The sequence below is a fragment of the Fringilla coelebs genome (genome assembly GCF_963513975.1).
Source record: "Fringilla coelebs genome assembly, chromosome: 5".
Classification (NCBI taxonomy): Eukaryota; Metazoa; Chordata; class Aves; order Passeriformes; family Fringillidae; genus Fringilla; species Fringilla coelebs.
The window spans coordinates 69,746,837-69,765,539 of NC_140033.1; the positions used below are offsets into that span (position 1 = coordinate 69,746,837).

General features: G+C 42.5%; 1 protein-coding gene across 1 annotated transcript in view; it reads left to right on the forward strand.

The window, feature by feature from the left end:
* Nucleotides 1-12,747, forward strand: part of DERA (deoxyribose-phosphate aldolase) — a 45,302-nt gene extending 32,555 nt beyond the window's left edge. The window contains exons 7-9 of the mRNA XM_084206076.1: nucleotides 4,063-4,175; nucleotides 8,117-8,266; nucleotides 10,319-12,747. Of these exons, the coding sequence (XP_084062202.1) occupies nucleotides 4,063-4,175; nucleotides 8,117-8,266; nucleotides 10,319-10,375 (320 nt within the window). The 3' untranslated portion in view covers nucleotides 10,376-12,747. The remainder of the gene's footprint in view (nucleotides 1-4,062; nucleotides 4,176-8,116; nucleotides 8,267-10,318) is intronic.
* The last annotated feature ends 5,956 nt before the right edge of the window (nucleotides 12,748-18,703 follow it).

Genomic DNA, 18,703 nt, shown 5'->3' on the forward strand with positions numbered 1-18,703 from the left:
ACTAAACATGGAGCCCTATGATGGGATTTTTACTTTTTTTCCCCTCTGTGCAGGCACTTTTTCAAAAAGAGTTGCTAAAACCGGGCAGTTCTCAACAGACCAAGTTATAAACCAGCATTTTTCGATGGCAGCTGAGGCACAGTCATGTGAAAACATGCACTGGCACCTGACCAAGTGGTCTGGCAGTGTAGCCTCGTGTCATGGAGCTAAAGCTACCTGCTGAGCTACTGCTAGAGTGAGTTGTCACAGCTTTGTGTTCTCTTCTGCATGGCAAAGTTAAGCTAAGGGGGAATGTATTTTATCTCTCTGCTGGAGCAGGATGAGGATGTGTAAGTGGGACAATTAAGGATGACTCGACTGACGAGAATTAGCTGCTACATTAGCCTTTTATATCTTGCCCTGCCTCTTATTTTCAGAGGGTTGTTAACCTGGTCACCCCTAGTAAGGCTAATTTGTGTGTGAATCTGAAGACCCTTAGTTTGGGTGCTCATAAAATAGAAAGATGACTTGCTAATGGGACTTCATGCACATTTGATAGGGCACTATTTTGTCACTGCTGCCTTGTCAGCAGAAACAGCAGGTGGCTTTGCAGGTCCTCTGAGCAGAATGCCACTTTTTGCCACCAGTCCTAGAAGTCTTGGAAGGATATGTGCTCTCCCTGTGCCACTGCATGTTGTTATAACTCAGTTGCAGCAATGAAGATGTATTTGTGCTCATTGCAAATACTTACAGAGTAGCAGAGCATAATTGTCCCTCTGCAAGCATCTCTCTCTAAGCTATTGTTTCAAACTGCCAGCCACATCTTTGTTCTTTATTAAGACTAAGGCAGCAACACAGAGTCTGTAGGTATCAGGAGATAATCATTCCCCAAGGGCATTTGAAACACTTCACAACCCAAAGGTTGTGATTACTCCACAATTGCTATACTGCTTATTATTCCTTATTGCTTAATTATGGAATCAGACTGTGTTTCCTGGATGCTGTCATCTGAATAAGATTCTCCACTTCTCATGCTCTGCTTCAGTGTTATGTGGGCTGGAAATCTCTGTAGATGTACAGGATAGCCATAGGGCAAGCCAGTTCTGGAAGCTCTGCTGATCTTCTGGCATTCATGAACAAGGCTGTGTATCTAGAACAGAAGAAATAGAATGGATTTTCCCTGAAGTGAATGGCCTGCTTGTGTTGAACCCACAACCTTGGTGTTACTGCATCATGTTCTACCCAGCTGAGCTCATCCCATCTCCATGGTTCAGTGAGTCTCACATGACTCGCTGCCTTGAAAGGAAATGTCCTGTTGTGGCTTCACACTGGAGAATAAAAGTAGAAAGCGTGCTCTTCTCCAGGCTCACGGGGCCTAGAAATCCACCCTGAATAAGTGATTTTGTGAAATCTTGGATTTACTGCTTCATTGAATCGCGTAATCTACTCTAAGGAAGGGGAAAGCCATTCAGTGTGTATTTTAGCCTTAGCCTTGATTTTTTTTCAGTGTATCCATTCACAGGAAGATGAGAAGATGGGTGATAAAACTCAGGTTTTTAAATCATCACCTAAATTTCCAGGTGAAACTCCTTCTGAACTTAATTCCTTAAATTTGTTTAAATTCCTTAAACTATTTCTTATTCAAGTTTTTGGAAACTTGAATAAGAAATAGACTGGGTGAATCTCCCTTATTATCGCAAGGTAGGCATAAAGTTTGCTTAATGAGGTGCCTTTTATGCCAGCACTTGATTTTTAAATGCCCTTTTTCATTGCTGAAATCCAGACATTAACAGCACCTTCCACTGTGGCTCTCTGTGCTAGTGTGGCTCCTCTGCAAGAGGCTGCCTGCAGTCCTGCTAGCAAGCCCTTGTGCCATAAAAAGAATTTGTTCAGCAAATAAAAATGTATTGTTTTCATTGTTAGAGGATGCTACTTAATTGGCTGTATGTTTGTCTAATAATCACATCTAAAGCTGATTATTCTCATAATAGCCTTAAGATATTATTTAAAAATAAATATATAAATGCACAACTTTTGTACTAATACTAGTTTTTAATCTCTTCTTGTTTCTATGAAGTCTGAATGAGATTTTCAAAATTGAATAATAATTTGATCCGTTAATCTTTTGAAGCTAGTAATTTTATTTTCCCCTCTTTGCAGTCTCTGAGGCTCGCAAATGAATAGAGCTTCATTACTGGAGTCTGCATTTAATAACCATTATCCATTATCTTGTAATTAAGACTCCCTGTAACGAATCATGAGGACAATGCAAAAATACATAGTACATTTCTTTAATGAACTGGAAAATGTTCATCTTGTTCTATTTAGTAATGAGTTGCTGAATAGTCGTTAAATCCACTGGAGAATAGAACTAGATGGATTTTGAAGACTATCTTGAGTTTGTGGTTAATCTATTAGAATTAAAATTTCATCTTCTATTTTTATCAACAGCTGATTAGAAGTCATTCTGTTTGACCAAATTGATTAGAAGACCATATACAAGGGCAGCTGTTGTTTAATGAAAGTTTTTAATGAAACTGTACCATAGAGACTTGTAATTATAAGACTTATAAAAGCTTTGACTTACCTTATAGCAGAAAAAATGAGAAGTATTGCACTGAAGGACTTTAAGTGCTACATTTCGAAAGGGAAATTAAAAATATAATTTGGTGATGTTGAAGTTACACTTCCACTGCTCCTTGTTTTAATGTGACTATCAGATGTCCGTGGTGTCTCTCTGGAAGGGAGCAGCTCTGAAATGTGCGAGTCAATTGTCTCTCCTGTGTGCTCCATTCTCTGCAAAGCCCTATCAACTATTAATTGCCTCTTTTGCACATTGCCCTTTCTGTGGAGTGAGGATCTTTCTAGCTGTTTCTCTCCAGAATGGGAGCTGTCCCAGGAGGGTGCAGCTGAACCACCCCTGGGCTGACCCTGGTCAGGAAGCCTACAGGGAGAACTGTGTGGTGTGGAAGCCCCAGGTTTGGTGGTTCCCTTTGGTTGTGTTCAGAGTGGCAGGAACACGCCTGGCTCTGTGCTGCCTCGCCATCAGCCCCAGCTGCGTGCCCATCAGCTGTGCCAGCAGGGAGGCTCTCTCTGGAGCCTGCTGCAGCTCACAGAACGCAGCCAAGGCAACTCCCCGCTTGGAGCCGGTGCTGAAACTTCCCTTCCCTCCTCCAGGGGATGTTGTGGAGGCATCATCATTCACATCAGAGACAAAACGGACCCCAAGCCAAATTTGAAGTGGAAGCAGATGCAGTTCCAATTGACTTAAGTGGATGATGCACTACTACATGATGTTTGAATTATCCCTCTTCTTCTCCCAATTACTTTTGATAATTAATGATCCCACAGTACACCTTTTCTAAGAAGTAGGTTCCTAGGGGTGAAGTGCGTCCTAATGAAATTAAAGAAGCTTTGTCATTGTGTTCTGTCAATGCTGGATCATGCACTGCAAGGCACATTATTTTTTGTTAGTTTCTTAGCTTTTTGTTGCACTGTGCTTCAGGATTTCTTTCAAGCCAAGGCAGAACAGCAAGAACACACAAGAATGTTTCACAAGTATTAAGGCAGGCACTGGAGAATATTATTCACTTGTGAGAAAACAGGAAAAAATAAGCCAAGGCTAACTCTTGCTCTTTAAAGAACACAGATGTTTTGACCTTTTTGCTGCATTAAATCAGACTGTGGATTTAAGTACAGTAACTTGCAACGTTACAATTGCTAAATGCATAAAAGGGAAGTTTTGCCTTAGTTTACAGTGTTACCCAGCTGGTTTAGTAAACACATATGAGATATCTTTCCCTTCTCTTAAAAACAGCTGCAGGAGATACAATAGCAGACTGTCAGACCTGAGACCAAGTAGATGCAAAGTTAAATGATAAAAACCTGATGCAAATAATTTCTATTCTCGAAGATCCTTGTGGAAATACCGAAATGTTAATTTATGTACACCACGGGGACATATGTGTAAAGGAATGCTTCAGAATTGCTGTGAAGCAGGAGGGCATCTTTGAGGCTGTGAACCTGTATGTGCAGAGGGACTCTGGTTCTAAAACTGTTATAAAACATTTTATTTCCTTTCAGGTTCTGATTTTATAAAGACATCTACAGGAAAGGAGGTGGAGAACGCGACCTTTCCCGTTGGCATAGTCATGATGCGAGCCATTAAGGAGTACTACTGGCAAACTGGCTACAAGGTAGTTCTCATTTCCTCTGTAAAAATTCACCAAAGAAATAAGAATGTAATAGGATTGATTTGCTAATATTTGTATTTTTTTTTTTTTAACTTTTGTGTTTCCTCCCTTGAAGAGCTGTGACTTCATTCCGTAAAAGCTCATGCAATCAAAGCCTTCCCTGCTGCATCTGGATTTGATTTTTTTTTCACTATTTAGGTGGTCATGTCCATTAACAGCAGGGCTGATAGTGGCTGGCCTGCTCCTAAAAACATCAGCAGGGCTATACAAATGTAGAGCCATTGAGCCTGTCCAATGTATACAGCTGTGTTTTCTGACTTTGTCCTGGCAATAGGAGGGATACATTCTGCTCCTTCCTCCCTGGCCACAGAGGCTTTCCAAGGGGACAAGGAAGCAGATCCAGCTGTATCCCATTGCCTGGGATGGAAGGAAAGAGAGGGGACAGGAGCTGGAAGAACATTATATCCTGGTACTTAATGTTTATTGACCAGGTCACTGTCAGGTGAGGTCAGTAGAGAAGAGGGAAATGTACAGCAAAGTCTGTGCATTCATCCTTTTGCTGAAACATTGAGAAAGGAGGAGATTCCCAGGAGGGTTTAAGCCACCTCTCACTTCCTTTTTCCATGGGCAGGTGGGGGCTGCCAGCTGGATGTGGTGCTGGTGTTCAGCAGTGAGCTTTGTCCTCACCTTCAGCACCAGGGCAGGAAGCCATATCTCCAGCTAAGAGCCTCTCCCCATTTCTGGCCACCCTTCCCTCCTCTCCAGCCTCTCCTTCTGTCCCTTCTGCAGGTGGTGTCAGTGTCAGCAGGTGGGATGAGCAGTGGGATGGGGCTGAGGAGGTTTCAGGGGCTGTCAGAGCTTGAGGAACCTGTGACTCCAGGTTGGAGGGGTGTCCATCCACTCTCTGTAGCCATCTAGATGAGGCCAGCATGGATCCCTGGGCTGTCCCTGTAAGAGCCTGAGTGAGGGATGTGGGACTCCAGGGGCTCTCCAAAATGCAGTTTATTCCATCCAAGAGGTCACAGCAGTCCAGGGTGGTGGGTGACAGAGCTGTGCCCACAGCTGTCAGCTCCAGCTGCAGGCAGGCCTGGAGACCCTTTGGTTTTGTTACAATGCATTATAGACTTTTCTTTGCTGAGCCTCTTAATACACTAGAACCAATCGGTACCTTAACTTTTATCTATAGCCTATCATTACTACTATAATTATCATATTCATGTTAGTGTTCTCCAATCACTAAAAGTCAGTACATTACAGTTTAAGCCAGAAGTTGTTTTTCAGTTTTCTTGGCAGTGGAAAATTCTGAGACCTTTTTTCTACTTGCCACACTTGCTGACTTGTTTGCCTGTGCTATCTTCCTGCTTGGTAAAAACATCTTGTTTGAGGTGGGTTTATCCTTTGTTCTAAATCATAAAACCCCTTCTAATTAACATACCCTTTGCTTAGTTATCCAGTAAGATTGGCTCAGCAATTCTTTTCTTCTCTATCAAAACTTGCTTCCATCTCTATCCCTTCATCAGACTCCTCATTCAAAAATCTTTCTGCCAAGCAGACATATCTGTGAGACTTTCTTGTCAAACTTTCATCCTTCCCAGCAGCCCCCACTCCTCTTTCCCCTCCTGCCCCTCTCTCTGGCACACAATAACTCCAGTAGTCTTGTTTCTGTGGGAGCACCGTCGGTGCCCCAGCGTTCAGCAGATCCCTGGGCCAGCCACCCCCCTGGGCACCAGTGCTGGGTGCCACAAGCTGCATTAGCACAGCTTTGTCCCCATAATTGGATATAAATGTTGAATTCACCTTTTGCTTTCAAAGGAGGCATTCATGGTATGAAATGTGTTATTAAGAGTAAGTGCTTGTGTCCGTGTGCATGTGTGTGTCGGTGAATTAGATGTAAACTGACTTTATGTGCTTTTATTAGCTGAAGACAATATTATCAGTGACAAGAAATTTCTAAATGGTTTCTTTAACAAACTAATTTTGCTGCTGTGGGGATGCTTTCTAGCAAGGCGTTGCCTGGGAAAACCGGGTTAATACAGAAATTAAACTTCTTCAAGGAAAGGAACAAGTTGCAGAGTAACATTTATTGACTGATAAGCTGTGGTGGTGATATGAAAAGTGTGCAATATAATGGGAAATAATCTTTTCCTGTCATTATTGAAGGACATACATAAATTGGTTTTTCTGTTGGGAAAACCCCCAATCCAGAAAAACTTATTACTTTTAATAATGTAAGGTGAAGAGAAAATTCTTGAGGAGATGAACTTATTAAGCAAAATAATGAAATACTGTGAAACAGCAGGAAAGTGGTAGCTGGACTTTGTAATGCTCTTGAATTAAATTCCAACCCCCCCTTCCTTTTTACGTTTTTATGGCAGTCAGATGTGCTGTTTGGAAAGCTGGTAAATGGAGGAGAGAACAGGCTTGTCTTTGTCAGCTTTTTTGCAAAGAAAAGAGCTTTCAGAATCTGCTGAAAGGGGAAGGAGTTCTGAATGATGGTTTTAATTCTCTTATTAACTCTGTTTCACTTGTTTTTGCCACAGATTATCTCAAAGAGATGTCGTATTTCTAGGAAGAAATCTAAATTCAAATTTCATTAGAATTTCTCTTCCTGAGGGAAAGCACATTCCAACTGTTTTTGTGTATTATCTAGAAGATGCTTTTCCAGTTGCTGGGCTTTAAATTCTTTTTGGAAGTCTAACATTAACAGATGTATGCAAACACTCACACATCTATTTGTCCATCCACAAAACCACAGTTTTCGTGGCTTGGATTTATCAAGCTTTTCCTGCTTTTGTTCCTTTTAATCTTATTGGAAATATGCCATTATCACAATGCTCCAGCATGAGAGAAGGATTTATTCTGTGTTTGTTGGTCCTGAAATCACTATATAAAAAAGATTACCAAACACATTTTAAAAAATATACTTTCTGATTCCACTATTATGTCCATAGGGCACAAAGAAATCCTCAGCGCAGTGAGGTTTTGGGAGCTTGAATACAAAAACAAAATGATAATTCTTGCAGGATGTAAAGGCAGAAGGAAGCAGAGGAAGAATCACTGTGTTGTTCAGATTTACCTCTTTTTTTATACAGGAAGAATTTTTCCTGATTCCCCTTGCTTTTCAAGAGTTTAGGTACCTGCTACAGGCCAACATTTTGGCATTTCACAGATATGTTTGCTTGGCAGAAAGCTCTCTGAATGTAGAACCTGAGAATGGAATAGAGATGGAATCAGGTTTTGATGTAGAAGAATAACAGATGTGCAAATTGACAGTTGCTGAGTCAGTCTTGCTGGACAACTAAGGAAACAAACATTAAGTCAATTTGGAAAGAGATTTGATGACTTAGAGCAAAGGATGAGCTGACCACAAACAACAAAATGTCTTCACCAAGCAGACAGATAGCACAGGCAAACAAGACATGTCAATGTGGCAAGTCGAAAAAGGTGTAAGAGTTTTCCACTGCAAGAAAACTGAAAAACAACTTTAAGGTTAAACTGTAACATACTAACTCATGTGATTGGATAGGATTGACCATAATATGGTAATTATAGTAGTTATATAGGCTGTAGGTAAAAGTAAAGGTATAGATTGGTTCTACTGTATGAAGATGCTCAGCAAAGAAAAGTCTATAACGCATTGTAACAAAACCAAAGGGTCTGCAGGCCTGCCTGCAGCTGGAGCTGACAGCTGTGGGCACAGCTCTGTCACCCACCACCCTGGACTGCTGTAACACCTTGGATATACAATAAACTGCATTTTGGAGAGCCACCTGAAGTCCTGCATCTCTCTCCAGGCTCTTACTCAGGTCCTTCCCAGGTGGAGCTGTTACATCACAGGCACTTTGAGACTGCAGCTGCACAAGCATTGATCGCTCTTCTAGAGTTGCTGATGGATGAAAATGTGTATTGAACTTTTATATTTTTTTTTCTCTCTCTCTCTAAAGGTTGGATTTAAACCTGCAGGGGGCATTAGGACAGCCAAGGAAGCGATTACCTGGCTCATGCTGGTGAAGGAGGAGCTGGGAGTGGAGTGGCTGACCCCGGAGCTCTTCCGCCTGGGTGCCAGCAGTTTACTGGGAGACATTGAGCAGCAGGTTAGTTGTTGTTGGCAGCTTCATGAAGAACAAAAGTTATCTTTCTAAAAGAGCTGGCTTACTGCTTCTGCAGAAATGGAACATCCCTCCAATCCATTATTAATGACAGGTTCACTTCCAGCTCAGTGTTTCTTTAAGTTTGAGCTGTCCTTACAGACATCTGGGGTGTTGGGGCAGCTGACCATGGTTTAGGCCATGCTGGCAGTGTAAAATTTTGGCAAAAATTTGGGCAAAAAGGGCTCAGTTTGTGCTTGTACAGAGTCTTTTCAAAAGTATGGCTATCGATGCTGGGAGCCTCTGACACTGGGAATAATGTGCTCTGACTCCGTGATTCAGAAGGCTGAACAATTGCTTCATTAAAACTGTAGTATGTTACACTGATACTGTATGAAATTACATACTAAAGAGATACTATACTATACTATACTATACTATACTATACTATACTATACTATACTATACTATACTATACTATACTATACTATACTATACTATACTATACTATACTATACTATACTATACTATACTATACTATACTATACTAAAGAAAAACCTGTGACTGAGACAGTCAGGACACAGCTTTGAGTGATTGGCTAATTACTCAAAACAACTTTCACCTGTGTCCAATTAACCAAATCACTTTGGTGATTGGTTAAATCACCATAACAGATTCAGAAAACACCATAACACATAACAAAACCAAATCTCCATAACAGAAAACAATCTCCATAACACATTCCACATGTACAAAACAACAGGAGCAGTGAATGGAGATAAGAATTGTTTTCTCTTCTTCTCTCTGTGCTTCTCACTGCCTTTCCCAGGAAAAATCCTGGGAGAGAGAGAATTATGTCTCTCTCAGTTCAGAGAATGTGAATGCCACACCTGGCAGTGTTCTGCTCTTCACTCCCAGCTGTGACTGAGCCTCACAGACCCCTTGTGTCACTGTGCCACAACTCCTCATGGTGTGTTTCCATCCTGTGGAGAAAGTCACATCTCATCCTACATATGGGTGCTGCTGACAGAGAATTTTTTACATGCTGGCTGTTTCCTGGGGAAGAAGTTCCCAGTGGGAAGAAAGATCCTGACCTCTGTATCCATGATCTACATCAGTGGCACAGGGTATGCAGTGTAATTTGGAACAGTGTAGTGTCATTGGAACTACCAAAACATGAAGGCTTTTGGTCCTGACTTCCATGTTCATTAAGCCCAGGAGAGGAGGTGGTATTACCTTTAACCAAGAAAAATATCTGAGACTCATTATCCTGTTGCTGCTGCTGGGAAAACATGAGGTATAGGGGCTTTGGGGGAGAACAAAACCACCAGCCTTTTCCCTTTCCTCACATTTCCTAGCAATTGAAATACTGACATGTTTTAAGAAATGTTCTAAGAACAGCTTAGAGATGTCAGGTTAATATTCATGACTGCTGAAAACCCCTGGCTCACTCCAGCAATGAGAATAAGATTGTCTTGCTCCCTCTGCCTCACTCCTGACCTAAAATTGTGTCCCTGGTTATGACAGAGCAGCATGAGCCTTCTCTTTGCCACTGCCATCACTGCTGGCTGTTAGAACACAGCCAGTGATTGTGTTGCACCATTTGTTCTGATTTCTTAAGGGTTTTATCTTTTACCTGCCAGGGATTGCACAAATGCCCCAGCCATGACCAAAGCTCTTGCTGTTCTATGCTGTCTAAAAACAAGGAAGATAAAATGTCCCTGTCGTTATATTCAATAAAACAAACACACTGAAGGAGTCAAAACCAGATTCCAGAGGAAAGCACTGGCTTCTACCTGGCTCTTTTTGAAATCTTAGTTAAGAGCAGCAAGAGTCTTTGCTTTTTGCTTTTTTCTTTCCAAACACAACAGCAAGAACCCTTAATTCATATTCTACAAACAAAAATATATTAAGGGGTATTACATCATATTTTATGCACACACACAAACAAATATCTATCATCCTCATCTGGCATGCCTTTAATTTGTTACTTCCTTGACACTTGCAGCTTTATAGTCATATATAATTCCATCATAAATTTTCTTTTTTTCTTGCAGATTTTCTATCATGTGACTGGCTCTTATGCACTTCAGCATGAACTGGCAATGGCTTAGACACAAAACCAACTCAGGATTACTTTTACAAAAGAGGTCTTTAAGCAAACAGCACAAACAGCACTCAGAAGTCTTCTGACAACCAAGTGCATATGATAGAATTAAAGGCCTAATTCTCCCTTCTTCTTAGTTCATGGTATTTAAAAATATGCTCAAGTCTGCTGGTTGTACTTGATCCAAAAGCAGGGAAAAAGTGGCATTTCTGAAATAGTTAAATAGTTAATACATACAAATTTGCAAAGTTAATCTTGCAAAGTTCCTCAGACCAGCCTGAAAAGCTTATTAATGGCAACACTGAAATACTATGAAAAAGATTTAGGTGGCCTGGTAACACTTTGCATTCTCAGAATATGAAATATGTATGGAATGTTTCAGATTGCTAATTAAGAGCTACTGATCTTGGAATAGATTTCCATTCACCTCAGACAAAATCTTCTGGCACAGATGTGTTGCACTATTAATTCTTCTGTTGATTCAGTCTCTGGCATTGTAAGGGGAAAGAAGAATGAAACTTGGCTATTATTTCTCTTTTATCAAATGGCTTCTGTAGGAGAAAAAAAAAAAAAAGGCAACCAGACCTCTTTTTTATTTTTTTCTATTTTCCCCCCCAAACTTGGGCACAGACATCCATATTTAGACCCTTGAATAAAAGTGGCTTGATTTCTAGAACAGCTGAGTATCCACAGTTGCTCCTGAAGTTAATGGGAGCTCTGGGTGATCAGAACAACTGAAAATCAAGCAGTCTCTATATAGGTGCCTAACTATGCATTCAGGGGCCTATTTTTAGGCATTTCACTCTTAAAATTTTAGTCTAACTTGCTTAGAAGCTCCAATTCCTGTCTCCTGTCATTTTAAAACACATTCATGCAAATCTTTCCATTTTAATGTAGGGGGGTTGACTGTCAGTTTGCAGGTGTCACTGCTAGGCTGGCTGAACTTCAACTTTGCCATTCCAAAAGAAATACATGAATTTAAAAGATGATCTGAATTGTGTCCTGTATGGGGCTTAATGCTTCAATGTAAAAAAAAAAAAGTGCTTTTTTTAGAGCACATTAAGAATACCCAAATCACCAACATCTTTTAATATCAGACTGGAGCCAGTAGATTCATTTTATCAGAACTGCATTCTGCTCACTAACCAGAGTTGTACTAAAAACTTAATTATCTTATCATCATGACTAGTCTCACTGACTTAAGTAGGTCTCATCATGGAAGTGAGAGGAGGAGGAGGATTTTGCTGTAAATCAAGCTACAAGGTGCATTTATTACAAAGAGATTTATTATAAAGATAATAACTCTGTTATTTATCTGGCTGTACCACCTGAATCACTAGGGTGCTACAAAAAACCTTGGACAGATAGGAAAGCTGATTAGGGAAAAAAAAAAAATCAAGAAAAACAACATATACAGAAAGCAAAATCCTATATGAAGCGCTCAGGATTAAAAATGGGCCTGAATTTCTCAGGAAATAGTCCATCCAAGGCTTTCAGTCTTTTTCTGCTTTAGGTCTCAACACAGAAGGTGAGGCTGAGCTGTGACTCTGTTTTCACGTTTGTTTTCCTGAAAAAGGCCCATTTTTACCCTGAGTTTTCCTTCTGATTTCACTGCCAGTCTCATCAAGGAAAAATCCAAGTGCCTGTCTGCATGTGGAGGGGAAAATTCTGCTGCTGAGCCTTCAGAAATGCAGAGCCTCTCACAAGAAGTCAGCTCCCACCAGGTTTTTGCCAGTCTGACCCTCTGCTGTGCCTTCCCAGCCACCACACCCTGGATTTTGCTGCTGTTCAGCTCAAGCTCTATAAATGTTATTAAATGTTATAAATGTCCATACATTCATAGTGGGAAGCAATGCCACTTGCAAACCACATTTTTTTTGTTGTCACTTGTCTTCAAGACAATTAGGGTGACGGTAAAAACTAATTTTTTTGGGAGATGCTTTAGTTTGTAGGTGGAGGATGCTGTGTAGTACCTTAAAATGAAGGGAGGTCCAACTTTGCCACCTGACTGTGTAAGGGGAGTCTCTGAGAACAGCCTCACTATCCCCATGGGAGCTGTGCTGATGGAAGAAGTTGCCAGGAAGAATTCTGTTAACAGTTTTGGTGTGCCCATGGGCTGCTGGTGGTGACTCCAGGGGTGATGGCTCTGTTTGCAGAGGGAGAGGCTCCTGAAGAGTTGGGAATGCCTCTTCCTTTCTCCATGGAGGTTAAAACTCACCTATGTGAAATACTGTGCAACTCCAAATTTCTCTGTTTTCACAGAAGCTGGATTGGAATGTAGTTTGTACATTTTTTTCTGTTGAAACCTTTTGTCAAAAAAGAAAAAAAAAAGGTAACAAGAGTTTGTAAACACATCCAAATAAAGATGATCCTGGTTTGGAGGTTGTTCTTTTTTTGAGAAATGAGCAGAAGGCTCAGTGTTTCAGAGCAATTGGTTGTCTTTGTTTAACTCCATGGTGATTGAAGTTATATTCACGTTGTCTGTGGGCCACCAACATGACCCAGAGCCTTCTCTGTCACCCCTCCTGCAGAAGCTGCTGGCACCAGCCCACAATTACCCTGCTGGCAGCCCTGGGGGTGTCAGGGGGATGCCACCAGGAGCAGCAAGGGACCAGCCTTATCCAAGGTGCCAATCCAGGAGCCTGCAGTCACCTGAGCAGGTGTGGGACCCATCCTGGGGTGAGGCAGGGCTGGAAGCCAGCTGAGCTGAGTGGGGCTGCTGGGCAGGGCCAGGAGCATTCCTGGGCTTGTGCCAGCACTGAGAGCCAAGCACAGGGCTCCCCTTAATTTCTGAGCTGAGGTTGGAGGTGGTGTGGCAGGACCTTCATGGCAAGGAGCTGGGAATGCTCACAAGCTCCTAAGCTTGCTGCCCTTCACCCCAACCCTTCACTGCCCTTTTTTCCATCTCTCCCATCTTTTTTTTCCTGCTGCACATTTGCTGTGGTCCTCAGCTGAAGTTTGTGGAGGCTGCAGGCAGCACCTGAACTCCTGGGGAGTGTGGGGAGGGTGGTGCTCCATCACTGCACAGACTTTGGGAAAAGTTCAGATTTAGTTCTGTGCTTCAGGCCATTAGAAAAGGAACAGGCAATTATGCACTCGTGTCTAAATATATTTCAGAGTGTAACATATGTTTTGTGCAAGTCAGTCTTGTATACTAATTTATTATTTTTATAACTCTTATTCATTTAGGATTTTAAATAGCTTCATTTTGTAGACAACGTTACTTTGAAAAGAAGAGAATAAATTCAAGGAGAAAGTAAAGTAGAAGCTGCAAATCTAGAATATTCTGCATCAGCTTATTTACTAGAAGAGGGAATTGTGTGAGAGGGTAAGCTTTTTTTCCTGGTTTGTAGGAAACAAAGATATTAAAGAGTAATTATATCTGAAGTGCACATATCAGCTGGGGCAAGTAATACTTTGATATCTTTATTTCATCAGTCATATAGTTCATTCTTTCATTTCCTTTGTGAAGCAGGGAACATGCATTATATACCATAGCACATGCCACTGAGACAGAAAAAACTGATCTACTTTTAATTTTATTTTGCTCACTTGGAACTTTGGAACTTTGGCTCCTTGCCTCTCTTGGGGAGAAAAAAACCCCACGAACAACAACAGCAAGTTTTATTCAAATCTTGGTGAGCTTTTGCTGAAATCACAGCTGGATGATATTGTGTGGGCTAGGAGTAAAAGGAGGAACTGCATTTATTTAGATGCAACCTGCCCAGGGGAGAAAGAAAATTGTCCCTCTGGTCAGTAACAGGGAGAAGAGTGTTCTTATTATGTAAAGACACCACTGGTAAAATTACTGAATGTTTATTACTATTAAAGTCCCAGAAAGTCAGAACCGTGCTAAATTAAGAGGTGGAAAGGCTTAGAAAGAAGCACCAAGAACATTTGCAGCCCTTGCACTCCCTAAAAGCAGGAGTAAGTGGGTGATGGGTGCAGAAAAATACAGCAGAGCTTTCCTGAGGCATAAAAGTTTCAGATCTCTGAGATCACAGGGAGTTCTTGAAAACACTGAACTGAGGAAGCATAAATTTAAAATTGCTTCTTTAGCTGAGATGAAAACAAAGGGCTTCTTAAACAATGTTAACAAACTGAGGGAGCCATACTGGAAATGACTACACTTGTTTTTTCAAGTCCTGCTTTCTGTGAGGAAGGAGAAGAGGAATCACAGACATCACAGAATGGGTGGGGTTGGAAGGGAGCACAGCTGGCCCAGCCTCCCATCTCCAGCAGGGCCATTCCAGAGCACACAGCACAGGGTTGTGTCCAGAGGGGTCTGGAACACACCCAGAGAGGGAGGCTCCACGTGTTCTCCAGGCCATCTGGTCCATGCTTGGTCACTGCACAGGAAGGTTCTGCCTTGTGTCCATGCAGAGCTCTCAGAGCATCAGTTTCTGCCTGCTGCCTCTTGTCCTCCTGCTGGGCACATCCTGGTCCCTCCTCTGACACTCTCCCCTCAGATATTAATGGACATTGGAGAGGTCTCCTCTCAGCCTCCTCTTCCTCGGGCTGAGCAGGCCCTTTGCAGGCTCAGCTGGTGCAATACCCCACAGCAACCACGCCCTAAGATAAATGATGATTTGCCCAGAAAGATGAGGGAAAGCTGCACAACCTGATTTTCCCATTTCAGTAATAGCATGAGCTCTGCTTTTATGCAAAGTCTGAGAGGAGTTCTGACCTCTTTACTAGTTAACAAGACAAGCAAAGCAGCCAACCAGTTCCCTCCCTATGCCTGGGCCAAGGCTGTTTTTGGTGATCCCATGGGTTAGGGGTCCCTGCCACTGTCCCAAACTGGGGAGCAAGGGGGCTGGTGCTGGGTGAGCTGCACCTCTGAGCCTGCCAGCCCTGCTCTCTCACTGCCTGAGAGGCTGCCCGGGGCTGGAAAGTGCTAAAACTTTGTGTTCTGATTACTGATCCACTGAGAACTCTCCTTTTTTCCACCCTAAAACCCAGACCTGAGCAACCAGCTCCTTAGGAGGAGGTGAGGAACGCGTGTGCTCCGTGATTTAATTTAATTACACGTAAGATGATTAAGGATGTTATCTTCATTTCCAGGGGAAATGAAACATTCAGCCAGCATCATGTCAGAAGGCTGGCACGTCTCAGTGCTGGCTCCTTTCTGCTGCCTTCTGCAGAGTCTGGGGCTTTCTTCAAAGCCCAGGCACTGCAGCTGACCCAGAGAGTGATTTCTTGGTGGAACTTCTTCAAAGGCACGGATTGAAACAGAGCAAAGAGCGACTATCAGGGCTCTGAACAAGGAGGGCTGTCACAGACATGTTTTCTGAAAAATCCTTTCGTTAAGATCTTTTCTCCTGAGAAGCTGGAAAACTTCAGCTTCTCCATGTTTTGCTGCTTTGGAATGTGATTTGGAGAATTGTTTACCCAGCATGTGAAACTGTTTTTATTTGATGACCAATGACAGCCAGCTGTGTCGAGGCTGTGAGCAGTCCCAAGATTTTATTATTCATTCCATTCCCTTCTATTCCTTTCAAACCTTCTGATGAAATCCTTTCTCTTTCTTTAGTGTAGTTTTAATATATCCTTTTCTTTTAGTATAATATATATCATAAAATAATAAATTAACCTTCTGAAACACGGAGTCAAGATTTTCATCTCTTCCCTCGTCCTAAGACCCCCATGAACACCACCACAAAGGGCTTTGTGTTCTGCTCAGCCCATGTCTGTCCAATTCCAAAAAACCCCATGGATGCCTCCACCCCATGTGAAAGCAGCTGTAACGAGGCCTCTGGGATGGCAGGGATGGGAAGATGGAGATAAAGGAAGAACAGAGGGGTATGAAGAAAAGTTGTGAGAAGTAAGGGAGGTCATTGCCACTGCTGTTATTGCTTCACTGAAGTGTAATCTTTTGTGATCTCTTTGGAAGGGGAGGTAAATAATAAAACACAAGGGAGGGAAAAAAATTAAAATAAATGCAGCCTGTGAGTGCATGTTAAAACAGATGTCAGATTAAAAATAACTGAAAAAGAAATTCTACTGTAGGGGAAAAGCTGCTTTTTCCTTCAACATTTCATATTCCACCTTCATTAGGCGAAAAGTGAAAGAGCTGTAAAGGAAAAGGGGAACTTTTGTTGTTTCCCTCTGAATGTGAAGAAAAGCCTAATGCAGGCACAGAGGGGAGGCTCTGTGGTTCATGGTGCTGGAGCAATTCTCAGGCTGAAGCCCAGAAGCTGCAAGGATGTTAAATAGATGCCGTGTGTGCCGAGCACTGGGACTTGGAGCTTTAAACCTGCAGTGCTGCACATCCAGGTGGTGTCACCCTCTCCATCCTCCCTCCCTTAGTCCCTCCAGGGTTGACAAGTCCTCTAATGTTGTAAGGAACTAAACCCTGCAATCTTGTAGGGTCACATCACCCAGTAATGTCCTTCTAACTATAGATCCAGGCACCAGGGACTGACTTCTGGTTTCTTCAGCACTTTTAGATGGGTTATTTCAGTGTTTGGTGACAGCAGAGTGAGGAACATCTTCACAGACACTTATTTTTTTCCCCACATGGCAGCCCAGACCCCACCCATCCTTGGAGAGAGGAAATACTCACAAAATGCCCGTGCCAGTCTGTAAATCAGTGTCACCTCAGGTCTCTTCTGCTAAACGTGCTTCAGAATGGCCCCTAAAAACTCCTGATCTGAAAAGCTGCTCTGCATCTGTTTAAAGCTGAAGGAGCTTTAAATAAATAGCTGAAGACATGCTGAGGGTGGACAGGAAGCCACTACATTTCTTGGAGAGCTGGCATGGGTGGCTTGGCTTGTTCAGGTCAGCAGATGAAATGGGAACAATCTTACATGGTCTCCTTCTTTATTTCTGAGTGTGGAATGCAGGTTTGAATGAAAAAGGCACAGCTCTGTGACTGATGCCTCAGCTTCCAGGAAGAGTCAGCAGTGACAGATACCTTTGGCTGCTGTTACAGTGGGGATGTCCAACATGCTCAAGCAACTTGATGGCATCCAGTGCGAGTACATTCCCGCAGTGATGGAGAAAAATATCTTTACTTTCCTCTACCATTACCCTGAGCAAATTCCCACAACTCCTATTACTTTGAGACACTCGAGATGAGGAGGTGAGGAGGAGGCAGCTGAGGCAGAAGGAAAAGGTTTCCCCAGCGGAATGAAGGCGAAGCTGTTTCGTAATTTCTGAAACATTTCTGAAGCTTGCCCTGACAATGCCAGGTAAGATCCCAGCCCACAATCCCTCAGGAGTGTTGCTGATGAGCAGGAGGATCTTGGCATTGTGCTGGCTTAGATTTGCCAGGGAGGAAGGAGCAGATGTGGCCCCAAGCAGCTGCACCCTGCCAGCCAGGGTGAAAGGGGGGTGTGAGCAACACAGGAGGGTGCAGAGCTGCTTCAGTGTGTGGTGTTAGACTGCAGGCAACTCACACACAGCATTTCCAGACAGGGTGGACAGGTATTCATGGCACTCACAGGACCCCTCTGTCCTTGGAGACACAGCAGGGTTGTCCCCAGTAGCAATGACCTCCCCATCAAAGTGCAGGCAGAGGTTTCCAGGAGGTCTCTCCTGTACTCTTCCCTCTGATCTAATTTCATTCACTCCCCACCCCTGCTTCTCTAAAAAAAAAATAAAAAATCCTTGTTGACCCTCTGCTCTGAATAAACAAATAAATGCATAAATAAAAGTTACTTTGACTGCAGAGAAGTATCTATCCACTGCTCATTGCCTATGTGTTCCCTGAGCTGCCTCCTCCAGTGGAAATGTCTTTGTTTAGTGTTAATTCCATTTCATTTTGCTGATCGTGGCTGCCATTGTCTCCATTAGAGGGCCTCAGAGCAGTGTGTTACAGTGTTTTAGGATGGGATTTAAACCTCTATATGTACTTTGGGCCTAATTTCCTGCTGTATAGCTCTCCTGAACTCAATGGGGTGTAAAACTGGTGCAACACACGGAGAGAGCAGGAAAAAAAAAAGTGCTGTGTTTAAGAATACATCAGTGCTTTGGGTTTTGCTGACGAGATTAAGAAACACTGAGATGCTAAGAGAGAATTTTAAATACACGTGTGACAGGTGAGGCAGATGAGGAAGTTAATTGCTGCTTGTGTGTTAGAACACAGAGTAATTGGTCAATAGGGTATGTTTCCAGAGAGCAGGAGTGAAGTGCATGAGCAAAGCACAAATAGAGCTTTAAATCCTTCCTCAGAAATTACACTTATTCCAGGCAGAAGTCGGAGTCTCAACCACTTACAGGAGTCATAAACGTTTTATTCTCCATTATGCTCCAATTGTGGCACTGGTGAGCTAATTGCTTGGACTGAAATTTCCTAGGTAGGTGTCTTCCTTGACTGAACTTTCTCACAAAA